Source organism: Pantherophis guttatus, chromosome 8 (assembly GCF_059756535.1).
Source record: "Pantherophis guttatus breed Tessera chromosome 8, ASM5975653v1, whole genome shotgun sequence".
NCBI classification, from domain to species: domain Eukaryota; kingdom Metazoa; phylum Chordata; class Lepidosauria; order Squamata; family Colubridae; genus Pantherophis; species Pantherophis guttatus.
Genome location: NC_142070.1, coordinates 13353562 through 13368748, shown reverse-complemented (window position 1 = coordinate 13368748; position 15187 = coordinate 13353562). Strand labels below are relative to the sequence as shown.

At 41.1% G+C, this 15187-nt stretch overlaps 1 protein-coding gene across 13 annotated transcripts in view; it reads left to right on the top strand.

The window, feature by feature from the left end:
- The window catches only part of MAPK10 (mitogen-activated protein kinase 10), a 236462-nt gene that overhangs the window by 178135 nt on the left and 43140 nt on the right, over positions 1–15187 (top strand). For 8 of the 13 annotated variants that reach the window (XM_034440428.3, XM_034440424.3, XM_087875100.1 and 5 more), the window contains one exon: positions 14395–14577. In XM_034440428.3, coding sequence (XP_034296319.1) covers positions 14395–14577 — 183 coding nt within the window. Of the gene's footprint in view, positions 1–3599; positions 3672–14394; positions 14578–15187 lie in introns of all 13 variants that reach the window. The other 5 variants (XM_034440427.3, XM_087875102.1, XM_087875105.1 and 2 more) reach the window with 1 other exon arrangement.

Sequence of the window (15187 nt, the reverse complement as noted above, 5' to 3'; positions counted from 1 at the left end):
GCTAATGGCAGATTTTTTTTTTGGCTTGTCCCACTTGAGTGCTAGTTTCACCCACTGATTCTAAGTTGTAGCGGAGAAGAAATATGCTACTACCATCTGCTATCTTCCTATTATTGTAGATATTTCACACTTCTGTCTTTCTTCCCCTTAGATTATTATATATTTTTTTTTTGGTAAAATACCAACCCCACCAGTGGTGGGTTCCTCCCAGTTCGGCCCGGTTCTCCCGAGCTGGTAGCGGTGACAATATGACGGGGCCCCCACCCCCCCGTGTTATTCTTACCTTTTATTTGGCCCCATCCCCAATCTATTGCCGCCTCCTGAGTCCAGCTGATGGCTAGAGGGAAAAAAACTGTTTAAACTCTTGCTGCGGTGCTTCAAAGGGCCGCCCTATAGCTGATCAGTGTTAAAAGAAAACAAATGAGTAGACCGGTGCCTGCAAAAATACATGAGTAGATCAGTGCCTGCAAAAAATAAATGGGTAGATCGGTACAGCTCTGCAAGCAGTTATTTTTTTTATTTTTTATTTTATATCAAATTTATACACCGCCCTTCTCCCTGAGGACTCAGGGCAGTGTACAGCCAAAGTAAAAACATAAACTACAAACATTAAAATACAATTAAAAAGATATATATATATTTGGCCCCGTAATTAAAAGCAATGACAAAACAATTAAAAACATTTTAAAAAGTGTTAGGCCAGCCCGGCTTGCTGAAAAAAGAAACTTTTAAGGGCACGGCGGAAGGCATTGAGGTCCTGGATTCTTCTTATCTCTGGGGGCAGCTGGTTCCAGAGGGTAGGTGCCCCCACAGAGAAGGCCCTCCCCCTGGGGGTCACCAGCCTACATTGTTTGGCTGATGGCACCCCGAGGAGGCCCTCTCTGTGGGAGCGCAGAGTTAAAAGCCTGGTAGACCAGTACTTCTGCTAAATCCTAAATAATTGTCACATGACCATCAAGCCACGCCCACAAAATAAGCCACACCCACAGAACTGGTAGTAAAAAATTTTAGAACCCACCCCTGAACACCACACACATAATTTCATATTTGACATACTGCATATGAATACGGGTAATCCTCAACTTATAGCCACAATTGAGCCCAATATTTCTGTTCCTAAGTGGGCCAGTTGTTAAGTGAGTTTTGCCCTATTTTACAACCTTTCTTGCTACAATTATTAAGTGAATCACAGCAATTGTTGAAGTTAGTAACACAGCTGCTAGTAAGCAAATCTGACTTCCCCGTTGATTTTGCTTGTTGCGAAAGGGAATCGCAGGACCCTGCAACCGTCATAAATATGAACCAGTTGCCAAGTGTCCGAATTTTGATCACGTGAGCATGTGGATGTTGTAATGGTTGTACGTGTGAAAAACGGTCATAGCTCACTTTTTTTAAGCGCCTTGTAACATCGGTCACTAAACAAACTGTTGTAAGTCGGGGACTACCTGTAAGTGTAACATTGGCTGCCTCGTTTTCTAATTGCTAATCGCATTTTTAAAAAACGGGCACCCTACCCACATTTGTGGCTACCTAGTCTTCCGCCACTTTGATAGGAATTATGAGATCTGAAATCCAACATTTTTGGCATGGGAGTCGGGAAGGGTACTTTATAAGATGGAAACCTAACAGTACATGCAGATCAGGTGATACCATACCATGTATTCAAATGATGGCAATACTATTTACTCAAATGTTGGTGTTTTCACCCCAGGACACTGATGAATTTTTATGTTATTTTTATAGTGCTGTCCTTCCCAAAGGAGCCTGGAGCAATATACAAAAACAACAATAAAACAAATTAAAACACCCGTGGGAACAACTACATTTCCCATAGGTGAACTTCTAATTAAACAACTAAAAATCCTCTAGTCCTCTGGTTTATAATTCTGCACTATGAACCAGACCCTCTGTTAGAATCATAATCAGGGTTTTCCTGCTAGCTTTTTTTTTTTTTTTCATGGTTAGGCTACAGAGGTGGGTTTCAGCAGGTTCTGACCAATTCTGGAGAACCGGTAGCGGAAATTTTGAGTAGTTCGGAGAACCGGTAGTAAAAATTCTGACTGGCCCTGCCCCCATCTATTCTCTGCCTCCCGAGTCCCAGCTGATCGGGAGGAAATGGGGATTTTGCAGTAACCTTCCCCTGGAGTGGAGAGAGAATGGAGTTTTTACAGTATCCTTCTCCTGCCATGCCCTCCAAGCCACGCCCACCAAGCCATGCCACGCCTACCAAGCTACACCCACAGAACTGGTAGTAAAAAATTCTGAAACCCAGACTAGTATACTGGGAAATCACCTCTGCATTCAAATATATTTTTTTTACCAGAAAAGCCATATCATGCAGTTTGGAAACAAGAGATTTTCCCAAGATTGCATTGTTTACATACCTGACTTCTGGTCAGATGAATTTAGATACCCACCCTAAACCCCTTAACAGTTCCTGAGGGTTTCCACAGAAGCTGGACTTTCCCCCACAATCTCTCAGATGCCTCTGCTTTACTGATTTTACTCGTCTATGAAACCTACAGATGGTGATGGCATTAGGCCAAGCTCAGGGACCTGAGCTGTAGATAATCCTAGAGGAACATTTTAGATCTGCTGCAGTCAGGATTCGGCTTAGACAGGGGACAAGGACAATATTAGTTACCCTGTTAAATGCCCTAAAGAAGAGCAACTGACTAGCTTTACGTTTTCTTTGGTTCCTTTCTGTTTCTTTCCATAGTGCTCACATGCATGCGAGCGAATTTAGACATATTTAGCAATAAAACAACCCATTCTTATCCCATAGTTGCAAACTCCTTTTCTCTTTTCCCACCATCCTTTCACCCAGGTGGTAAATCTCAACAAACATTTTCTTTGGTACCCACTCCCCACCCCCACCTAGTTTCTGAAAGGGAATACTTTTAACACCGAGAAGGATTTTATTTGGAGAATGAAATATTGCTATTCTTCTTTTCCAGCTCAATTAATTGATGTAAGTCAGGGGGTTAGTTAAGGTAAGGGGTAGTAGGACAAAGGAGGGAGAATTCAATCAACGAGTGTCTTGAATTTACAGGATAAATTATACCCATTTCATGGGGAATCTGTTCATAGATATATTGCAGATTGCAGCTAAATACTAAGCCTGCTTTATTGCAGAAATGTGAAAAAATAAATTGTGGACTGGGAAAAAGAGCAGATTTTCAATCCGAAGCCAGTGGGCCAAAAATAGAGATCCGTTGCACCTTCATTAGTGCAGTTCCCTTTGGTTTTGTTTTTAAACCTTCTGTCTGGCTGCTGCCTTTAGCAACCACTTCTGTTGCTAAATCACTGAGAACATGATAGAAGGGCCCGATAGGAAAGACAAGCAGAAGAAGCAGATGGATGCAACAGAGAATGGTTGCCATGGAATTCTGATTCTACTTCTAATTAGAATATCTGATTCGGGATTAAAACAACAACAACAACAACAACAACAACAACAGCAACATTCCCAAGAATCCCACATCCTAGTAGGCAAGGAACCGTGCCTGTTCTTTTGATCCCACCAGATAAGTCTTCTCATTTGTTTGTTGTTCTGTTGCTGTGTTCTTGTTTACCTTCATTTCATTTTTTGTTTTCAGTTGACATGTGGTCAGTAGGGTGCATCATGGGAGAAATGATTAAAGGTGCTGTGTTGTTTCCTGGCACTGACCGTATCCTTCCTAGGCTGTGGGCTTCTCTAGATAACATTGTTGTTCTAATTGAAACTTCTGATTTGGAGTAGCTTAATACTTACAGACTCTGATGAACTGCAATAAACATTGTACCTAACGATGTCTCTCCATCACTGCAATATCTTTTAATTGAACCTTTGCCATAGATTCAGAATTCCTGAATTCCTCGTTCCCTGTTTATCAAGCATTCTTCTTTAACTTTCTGTGTTACAACAGATCCTCCTAGCTCTCCATATGTTAATAAAGCTTACGGCAGAACTTTGTAGGGTTTAGTCTGGTTTGCAGGAGCATTAATTATTATTATTATTATTTATTTTTAATGAATCCATGTCCATGCAGTCTGGGTGACTGAATTAAATTAACCGATTGGGGAGAGAAATTCATTGCTGAAATATAGTTCGCCGCAACTTACATAAATAGGGTTCTGCTCAGGGGTGGGTTCTACTTATGTTTACTACTGGTTTGCAACGGGATCATGCATGCGCACTCGCTTCGCTCACACACGCGTCTTGCTTCTGCGCATGCACAGATCGCCGATGACGACATCCGGGCCAGTGGGTGGAGCCTCCCACCGGTTTTACTACCGGTTCTTGCAAACCGGTCTGAACCGGGGGCAACCCACCACTGGTTCTGCTGTAATTTTACAATTGGGTCATTATAGATAGCTATAGTATCTTCATCTGATGTTACATAGTTGGAGGTTGATTTTAGCCTTTATATCCTAGCTTGCCTATATGGAATCTGTTGGGCAGATAAATGAATAAATAAGCATCACAGATCCATTTCTTGTTTTGTATTGGCTCTGCAAATACAAAATGGCACCTATTGAGGGAAAACGATAAAGCCTGAGGGGAGCACAGTTTTGAAGAATGAGTCAAAATAGGTTGAGTTGGTGTTGTGTATTTAAAGAGATCCATTGCAAATTCAAAAGTGCTTTGGGCCCTGGGCAGGGACAGCAACTCTCTGCCATTAAGTAAATATCAGGCACTCCTTTTTTCATAGTTTTATGCAAGCTAATTTAGTGTTTCAAATCGGTGTGTATATGCCATGACTGATAAAACAGCAAATATTAGCAATATAATTATATTACAAAGATACTTATTAGACTGGTAAATATGAGAAATTAGATAATTAGCAAGTAATGAATATGGTGAGGAAGCATAAAAGACTTGTAACCGACCGACACACTGTTTGCAATTGTATGGATGATGGATTTATGTTTTATGTTTTGTTTTAAAAAATAAAAAAAATTCTACACACACAAAAAAAGAAGGATGGAAGGTTGAGTCAACCTTGAACTGATGAGGATCAAACTCCTGGCAGTCAGCAGAATTAACCTGCAATACTGCATTCTAACCACTGTGCCACCATGGCTCTACATACACATACACATATACATATACATATTACAAACTATTCTAAAAATACGAGTTCCAGGTATATTAGTAAAAAAAGACGCAGACATACTGCGAACTCTGGAACTTAAGATTTTAAAATTTTAAAAGAATTAAAATTTTATTTTACTAAGCTTTCGTCAGCCATTTGCTGACATAGTCAGAGTATTAAACTACCATTACAGAGATCTCTGCCTTTATATGCCATTAATCAATTTAGCCCTTGCGCGTGTAACATCATCCCCCACTGATAAGCAAGCTAGGAGGGAGGAAACAGCAGGAATCAAGCCTCCATCATCCAGCATGACGACAGCAAAAACAACACAGCTGATTACAAGTGGGAGACGGCTGGAAGGGCCTATTACATGCGCAAGGGCTAAATTGATTAATGGCATATAAAGGCAGAGATCTCTGTAATGGTAGTTTAATACTCTGACGATGTCAGCAGATGGCTGACGAAAGCTTAGTAAAATAAAATTTTAATTCTTTTAAAATTTTAAAATCTTAAGTTCCGGAGTTCGCAGTATGTCTGCTTCTTTTTTTACATATACATATACATATACATATACATATACATATACATATACATATACATACACATACACATACACATACACATACACATACACATACAACTCAGAGTTGGACTGTAGAATCCTAGTTGCTCGCTGAGCTTGATGGTTTTCTTGTAAGTGTTTCACTATATGACTAGATAACATCACCAGTGTTAGTGATTGTGTTGTTTACAGTGGCTTGCCCTGCCAGTGGAAGTGTGGTTTCCTCCTATCAATACATGCATACCCAATCCTTGCTAGCATTGATGTTGTTACCTAGTCGGGTAATGAAAGGTCTACAAGCCAAGAACCAAAGTCAGAGAGCTGGAAGGATCCCACTATGCTTAGCTGTTCTCCATCTTCCAATGTTTTATCCTTGACTCTGTTGGATAGATTGGGCTGGAATTTAGGGATAGGACCAAAAGTTACCGAATGAGGTTCTACAGTTGAGGGTGAATAGGAACCTTGGGCCTTCAGCCTAGTCCAGTGTTGGCAAAACTTTTCGGCACCAAGTGTCGAAAAAGGAGCGCACGCACACGGGAGCGCGCCCAAAACCAAAAGAGCAGCTCCCTGGCGCGCATGCGTGGGAGCACCAGAGACCGGAAGAACAGTTCTGGTTTCTGGTCCACACAGGTTTCTGGCATGCATGTGCACATGAAGACCAGCTGGACGGCGTGCATGCACGCGCCAGAAACCCCACACTCAGCTTCTCGGCGCACACATGCGGTTCTGTGTTTCCGGCGCTCTCGTGCATTTGAAAACTAGCCGGAACCCGGAAGAGCAACAGGCGATGACTGGCATGCCCAGAGAGATGGCTCTGCGTGCCACTTTTTAAATTAATTTATTTATTTGTCAAGTACGTATTGGATAATATACATGAGTATAAGCATGAATTGAATACATAAAATGAATACAATTTTTCTTTGAATCAAGTTTTATTGATTTTTTTTTCCCCCACCTTCACCCCACATATTTTATGAACAGAGTATTGGCCATATCATCACTTATACAATTTATCATATTCAAATACATTTTACTCAGTTACAATTTTTGCCAAAATTTCCTTTTTCCATTTTTTTATCGTGGCTTAAAATTTCTATGCTTATTTGTATAAACAACTTTATTCGCCCTCAAATTCTAATTTTTCGGTTTTAACTCATATTTATTCTCTTTTATTTTTTAATAACTCATTCTTTATCCTAGTGCATTTATGCGTGTTCGGGGTTGCCTTTCTTCCATTTCATCTTTTTTTATTGTACAGCAATTTTTCTTCTCAGTCTCTTCCATCTCCCTCCCTTCTTTCCTTTCTACTTTCATCTCCCTCTTCTCCTACTCCTTCTCTACTTCCCCTTCCTTTCTCCCTCTCCTCCTCTCTTTCTCCCTTTTTAACCCTCTCTCTGTTCTGTCCCCATCTCACACACGCACACAAACAGTCAGCCAGGAGTTAATAAAACCAGCAGTCAAGAATTCCTTTGAGATAACAGAATTGGCAGCAACCCAGTAGCTGCCTGCCAAAGACTTTACTTACAAAGGGACCAAAATAAGTCCACAAAGCCAAAGAATTGTCAAGTCCAGTCCATAATAAATCGAAGGAGGGCATATAACGAAGTTCCAGAAACGCAGTATGACTTGCTAGCTTTTCAGTTTTGTCTGTCACAAGGCCTGAATGGCCACCACACCCCCTTTTATCCCCTGTGGGTTATGGTCCAGTGACTCATCTTAATCTCTGGCACGCCTCTTTCTCTGCTGCGCGCGCTTATCTTTCCGACGCTGTCGGGGATCCAGCCAAGACTCATCTCCGTCGCTGTCTAACTGAGGCTGCTCGGAAGAGCCTGGCTCCTGGCCTATCTCTTGGCCTTCGGAGGACACCTGAGGCATTGCCAGAGAGGAAGGTCCTGGAGAGGGAGGCCTTGCCAACTCCTCTCCTTCACTTTTGAAGTCTTCTCCCTCTGATAAAACGGGCTTGGGGATCCGAGTCACAACACTCTCCTACTCTTATTTCCCCTCCCTCCCTTCCTCCCCTCTTTCCTTTCTTCCCATTCCTCTCTCTCCTTCTTCCTCCCTTCCCTCCCTCTACTCCTCTTTCGTCTCTCTCTATTGCTGTATAAAATGAATACAATTAAAGGGAACATTAGGACAGGGACGGTAGGCACGCTGGTGCTCTTATGCACGCCCCTTATGCATGCATGCCATTGGTTCGCCATCACGGGCCTAGTCCGACCCCATCATTTCTATACCATACTACACTGGTTATCATTTTACAATACGCAGCACCTCCTTCTGAGAATCCACATGTATTCCTGGTGCTCTGATAAATATAATGCAATACAATATCAACAATGCACATCTTTGCCCAGCTTATTGCCTTTTTACCCAGCTATTTTTAGCCAATCTTTAATAATGTCTTCCAAACCAGGCATAAATATGAAATGAGTTTTACTTTAGGTACCCTATTTCTCTGCAATACCCTCTGGTTTCAGTCATCACTCTGACGTGCTAAAAAGCAAATAGAATAATGTAAAAATAATTCTTTCGAATAAATCAGCAGGAGAAAAAATAAACCTGACCCAAAATGTCCCATAGATAATGCATTTTAAAAAGCCTAGCTTCTTTCAAACAGCTGCATAGTTATTAAAATTTGTTCACAGAGCCTCGATAATTAAACCATTAAAAGCATTTGCTGTGGAAAAATTCCCTAGAAACAGCCACTAACAGCTGATGATTTGTTTCAAATTCATTCTTAGCACTGTTGGTATTTTTAAACAAATAAGATGAGGGGGAAATGCCATTAAATATGCACTCCGTTTTCTATAAGAACTGCGCAACATTTCCTCTTATGCCTTTGTTCTCATTTACCCTGTAACTTTTTCAACACATTTTATTTTATTTGCAAAAGCTGCCTCTATTGATTGTAATTTTGTATACTTGCAAAGCGGATTTCCTTTCCTGTTCCTTTCACATGTTAAGATTCAGGCTTGGGTCCATAATCTGCTGGCAGTTTTTCCCATATTGATAGACGAGAATATTTGTAGCCCAGGGATGAACTGTGGGATCCTTGAACTCAGACTTGGTTTGAGTCTGGTGGTTTCCTTGCAGAGGTTTCATTACCAAATTAGGTAATATCATCCCCCACCCACACCAACACTGATGATGTTACCGAGTTTGGTAATGAAATGTCTGCAAGAAAAACACCAGATTCAGAGAAAACAAGAACCCCACAGTTTTTTTCCATTTCTGATCTGCATTATTAACCAGGCCAGACCACCTGAGAAGAAACACATATCCAGACCACATATCAGAACGATATGCCCCAAACAAGTGGAAAGTACCGTGTTTCCCCGAAAATAAGTCCCTGTCTTATATTTTTTTGAACCCTGAAATAAACGCTTGGCCTTATTGCCATGCACTCAAAAGCCTGATTGGGCTTATTATCAGGGGATGACTTATTTGGGGGGAAACAGGGTAGCTTTCTGTGTTCATACAAAAAGGTCATCCAAGTATCCTGGGTTAATAAGCCACAATGTAGAAAAAATAAATTCCTATGTTTAGAATATGCCAGATGTGATTTTCCTATTGGACAAATGGCAACCTGCCTTAGAGATGAACTTTACTTGATAGCCAGATGCAAGATTATAGTCCAGTGTCTGCAAACAAGCTAGAAATCATAAGATAAACGAAACTCTTTTAAATTTAGCTTATTATTCTGTCTTTTTGGACGTGCTTAGTTATGCTTCTGGGTTTTACTGTCATACTTTCTGATTTGTTCAGGCTAGATTGATACCTAATGCCAAATCAGACAATTTGATGTATTGAATAACCCAGAGGGCTACAATAAGCCACAAAGACAATGGTTTAAATTTTAAAGCTTTGTGCGAAGAAGGTGCATATTGACAATAAAACAAGCAATACACTAGGATATCCATATTCGAGATGCTCACAATGGAAGGGTGGCTGGATTAGTAGGGATTAAGAATAATAATACTTTGCGTTCCCTCCATGCAGTGCTTGAATGATGCCTGGGAAAATAATTTGGTTTTTATCTTCATAATATACAAACCATAATATCCTATGAGGATATTTACCATAACTGTTAGTACTAGAGTTGGCGACAGATAGTCCTTGATTTACAACCACAATTGAGCCCAAAATTCCTGTTGTTAAGCAAAACAGTTGTTAAGTGAGGTTTTTTTTTAATTTGATTTATATGCCGCCCTTCTCCGGAGACTCAGGGCGGCTTACAATGCGTTAAGCAATAGCCTTCATTCTTTTGTATATTTTATACAAAGTCAGCTTATTGCCCCCACAAACTGGGTCCTCATTTCACCTACCTTAGAAAGGAAGGAAGGCTGAGTCAACCTTGAGCCTTGGAGAGATTCGAACCAGCAGAAATTGCAGGCAGCTGTGTTAATAACAGGGTGCACTAAACCACTGTACTATCAAGGCTCTTTGTTTTGCCCCATTTTACGAACTTTCTTGCCACAGCTGTTAAGTGGATCACTGCAGTTGTTAAGTTAGCAACACGGTTGTTAAGTGAATCTGGCTTCCCCATTGAGTTTCCCGGTCAGAAAATTGTAAAAGGAGATCACATGACCCCCTAGAAAACAACCTGTGAATATTGTCATGTTCTTTGATTGATTTTGATGTCTTTCTCGAAATATACCAAATACAGTCGACCTTGTTAAGACCAAAAGCTTTTAAAGATTGTGCAGAAAGAGTCCTATTCTATCTATGATGCAAAAGTTTTCAGACAGAGCCATGTTGCCCATTCATTGTAAGCAGCCCAAAGTATTTGGTCTAGATTTTAAATGTGTGTGACATAGGATAATGAGTTGATGCAATAATCTGGATTGTATTGCAGCCAATTTTTGAATTTCTTTGAAGAGAAGTAAGAGGAGAGAGCATGAGATTTTTATAATGGGTCTGTTAGCTATTTCCTACAAAAAGCCAAAGGAAGGGCAAGATTTGACTAATTGTGGAAGACGTTTGGGTGAGAGTTGTGAATTACAGTGAATTGTCTTCTCTACTTTTCCTCTATAAATTGGAATTAATATTTACATTCCACAAACTGAGTTTCTGTAGGACAGTGATGGCTAAACTTTTCTGGATGGAGTATCCAAAGCGCACATGCGCAACTGCTCCAAACCCCAAAATGCAATGCATGCTCACCCCTTGCATGCATGCACAACCTCCCCGCATGTACTCGCGCATGCAGACGCACCCCCTGCACATGCCCTGCCCCCCGTGCATGCGCGCATGAGCCCCTGCATGCAGCTTATCCCATGTGCAGCAGAGACCTGATGACCAGCTGGCCGGCAAGAGGCGTACACACATGCGTGGCAGAACTGAATTGGAGTGACGGCTCACGTGCCCACAGAGAGGGCACTGCTTGCCACCTGTGGCACACGTGCCATAGGTTCACCATCACAGCTCTAGGATGTAGCTCTTGGGCCTGCTCTTATTAGCCACTTCACTGGACTATTAACCACAAGCTAGAATTATGCTAAACTTCTGAATAGGTACTGTTGTATATCCAAAATCTGAACTGGCTTCATGTGTCACTATGTTTTACAAACATTCCTTATTAAAATAATCTTAGCAAATCTCATTATCGCCATTCATATAGTGATAAAAATTGAAGCTCGTTCTTTATTAACCTAAGGCGTTCCATGCTTTCATTTCCGCTTGTTGTTGAGCTCTCAATCCATGAACACTACTAGTTCATTGGCAGAATCTGGCCTAGACAAATGTAAGAATATGTTTGCATATATATCCTTGAAGAAGATTGCTAAAAAAAAACAAAAAAAACCTACTTGGTCATTTTTCCTGGCAAGATATACTTAGTGTTATGTCAGCTGAATGAGCTGTTTGTCGAAAGCTTTACACCGGTACAATCCATCACCGAAACATTATTATGAACTTGTTGTGGTCTGTGATAATCAGCGGGAGTTTTCTAAATGAATGATTTTTATATCAAAAAGAAATAGCATTTTGGAGGCGGATTCTTAATTAGAAATTGGAATAGGCAAGCCAAGTGCAACAGAACAGTATATTTTCACCTAATATTATGGTAAAAACGCACTTGGAAAAGGCATAAAAGTAAGTAGCAAGAAGGAAGAATGAAGGACAGGGACAATGGGAAGTTAGCTGCTAAACTGTGTTCCTTGATAGATTATCTATTAACGACTCAAAGTCATCTCATTTTTTAGTTCATCTACGCCTTTAACAAAGATTCAGCTGAATGATCCCAATCTGATTTCAGATTAATTTTTTCTTTTGTTCAAGCCAAAATATGACTACAGATAGTCCTCGACTTATGACCACAATTGAAGCCCAAAATTTATGTTGCTAAGTGAGACATTTGTTAAGTGAGTTTCGCCCCATTCTACTCGGCCTCCTGCATCATGGTGGGAGGGGGCGTTTTTGCCCTCCCCAGGCTCTGGAGGGTTTCTTTGAGCCTCCGGGAGGGTGAAAACGGCCTCCCCTGGGCTCCGGAGGCCCTCCAGAGGATGGAAACGGGTCTTCCTGAAGTCTTCCAGACTTCCTGAACTTCCAGGAGGCCCGTTTTTTGCCCTCCCCGAGCCTCCGGAGCCTGGGGAGGCTGTTTTTGCCCTCCCAGAGGCTCGAGGAAAGCCTTGGGAGTCTGGGGAGGGCAAAAACGCCCTCCGCCATGGTGCAAGAGGCTGACTAAGCCACACCCACCATGGCCACACTCACCCAGCAACCGGGCCGTTGCTAAAATTTTTGAAGCTCACCCCTGCTTTGAGTAGCATATAGCCATCCTGACTCTCGGTCACCGATAACCTTATTCTAATTGCCTTTTATGGCTGTCTAAACTTGTATCCTGATTTCATAATTTACTCCTTATTTGCTTGATTGCATTGGTTCTGCAGAAATCCTTCACAAGCAATAGATATGAAAGGTCTTTGAAAAGGAGGCATAGGAAATAATAGAAAAAACATGAATAAGCAGGGAAGTAGTTTAAACTTTGTTTAAATTAAAAAAAATTAAAGTATATTTTGCAATAATGTAAAATGGTATCTCAGTACTCATCGTTAATTAGTTCTGGGTGATGCGATAAGTACCAAAAGCAATGAGTACCAAACAATTTTTCCCATAAGGAATAAGGTAGTGAGTCACAAGGCAGCTAACACAGACAAGTTCTAACTCGTACGTTGAGTACCAAACAAACAATGAGTACCGGGACAAACTTTTCACATCAAAATGTGTTGAGTACCAAATTCGATGAGTTTCAAAGCAATTGAGTACCAAGGTACCACTGTATATGCATTGTGAGGATGAACCAAAAGCTTCTTTGGAAAAATAAATTCTGATGATTCATTTATGGAAACGAGAGATATATCTGTAAGGAAATGTTATAACAGGAGACCAAGCTAGGCAAAGCAATCCACAAGGAATAATATGTGAAGCTGTTTCGGACTGCAGGAGTAGATCACATTGGAATTTAGAATACACACTGCTCCTATATATTGGTTATGGCATATAAAGAATGGATTGTATGTGTCTGGGTATATTTGAAGAACTGGTGTTTGAATCCACTGGACTATTTTGATGAAAGCTTCTCTTCCATTTATTCAGCATCATATTTCCTAAAAGAACATATGCTGTTAAATAATACAAGGTGTCTTGTGAAGGATGCTTAAAGTTATTTCTGGATTAAGGTCTTGCAAAAAAAGGTATTAATATTTTTATTCCTTTGGATTTTGTTCTGATCAAAAAACCAAACCCAGTGCTGATGAATACGCCAAAGTCTATGTGCATTTTCCCCGACATACTGAATAAATGTGGACTTGCTGTCTTTGGTGGGTTTCCTTTGTTACTATGAAATAGAAGTATCTTGCTGGAATACGTTAACAACATGTCCAACGACTGATAGAGATTAATACTGATGAATTTAGGGAAAAACACATGGAAGTTTAGGGAACTGCTACAAAAAGAAATCTAAAAAGAGTTATACCCCACTGTTGTTCATCAATCTTGGTAAAATGCAGATATTTTAATCATGGGAGTCTTGCGTTCAAGTTCCAGCTGGCTGCAGGTACTTATATAAAGTATCTCAGATGCTTCAGCTATCTGTGTCATCCAACACATATAGATTATGAGGTAAGAATCAGAAACAGATTGGTGTGGATGGGCCAGTCACCACTTAAGCCACCAAGGTAATGTATGAATCAGATTGCCTTCTTATACAGGTAATCCTCACTTAGCGGCCGCAATTGGCATTTCTGGTGCTAAGTGGTATGGTTGCTCAGCAGGGAATCACGAAAGTGTGATCGACTTATGACATCACTTCCCATTCAGTCATTCAGTGAACCAGAACGATCATTAAATGAAACATCACACAAGCACGATTTGTGATTTTAATTCCGCATTCTCCATCAACTCTACTTGCTGCATGCACAGTGGTACATGTGAAATGTTGCCCCCCCAAGCTGTTTTCTTTTACACCGTCATAACTTGAACATTGTTTAATGAGGCAGTCGTTGAGTGAGGACTATCTGTATCCAAATCAATGGGAGTCACCCAAGCTGAATTTCCAAGTCACTGGTCTTATTTTGGTATGGATGATATTGCTCTGATACAGTACACAAAGGTTGGCAGAGTTTTCATAAGCTGAATTTAGTTTGTTATCTTTAGATGACAACGACAGCAAGATTCTAAGAAAGCTTGGAGTGGTTGGGAAAGAGGGTGGGGTGGGATTCTGCAGCCATTGTTTCCTTAACTCTCTCTGCTCAGATATTGACCAGTGGAATAAGGTAATTGAACAGCTGGGAACTCCCTGTCCAGAATTCATGAAGAAACTCCAGCCCACAGTGCGGAACTACGTGGAAAACCGGCCTAAATACGCTGGCCTAACTTTCCCTAAACTTTTTCCAGACTCTCTTTTTCCAGCTGATTCAGAACACAACAAACTCAAAGGTAAGAACGACAGTGATGCGCGAAGCATGCATGAACTAGGACAGGGGTGTCAAACTGAAGGCCCGGGGGCTGGATCCGGCCTACGGGGTGCTTAGATTGGGCCCGCGGGGCCGCCCTGGAAACAGCATAGTGCCTCTGCCAACAAAAACGGACCTTGGGAGGGCCGCACACAGGGTTGCAGGAGACTGTTTTCGCTGGCAGAGCGCTCAGACTGCCATAGGCGCCCCTGACACAAGTGACGTCGAGCTGGCCACACGCACCTGCCCCCCCCAAAGTCAAACACCAACCTGATGCGGCGCTCAATGAAATTTAGTTTGACACCCTCGAACTAGGGCAATGATTGCAAGCTTGCCTTGCATTAGGAATGTATTTATTGAATTTACATCCAAGACTACTGCCAGGGTGAAACCCATGACAACATAGAATAGAATAGAATAGAATAGAATAGAATAGAATAGAATAGAATAGAATAGAATAGAATAGAATAGAATAGAATAGAATAGAACAACAGAACACAACAGAACACAACAGAACAGAATTCTTTATTGGCCAAGTGTGATTGGACACACAAGGAATTTGTCTTTGGTGCATAAGCTTTCAGTGTACGTAA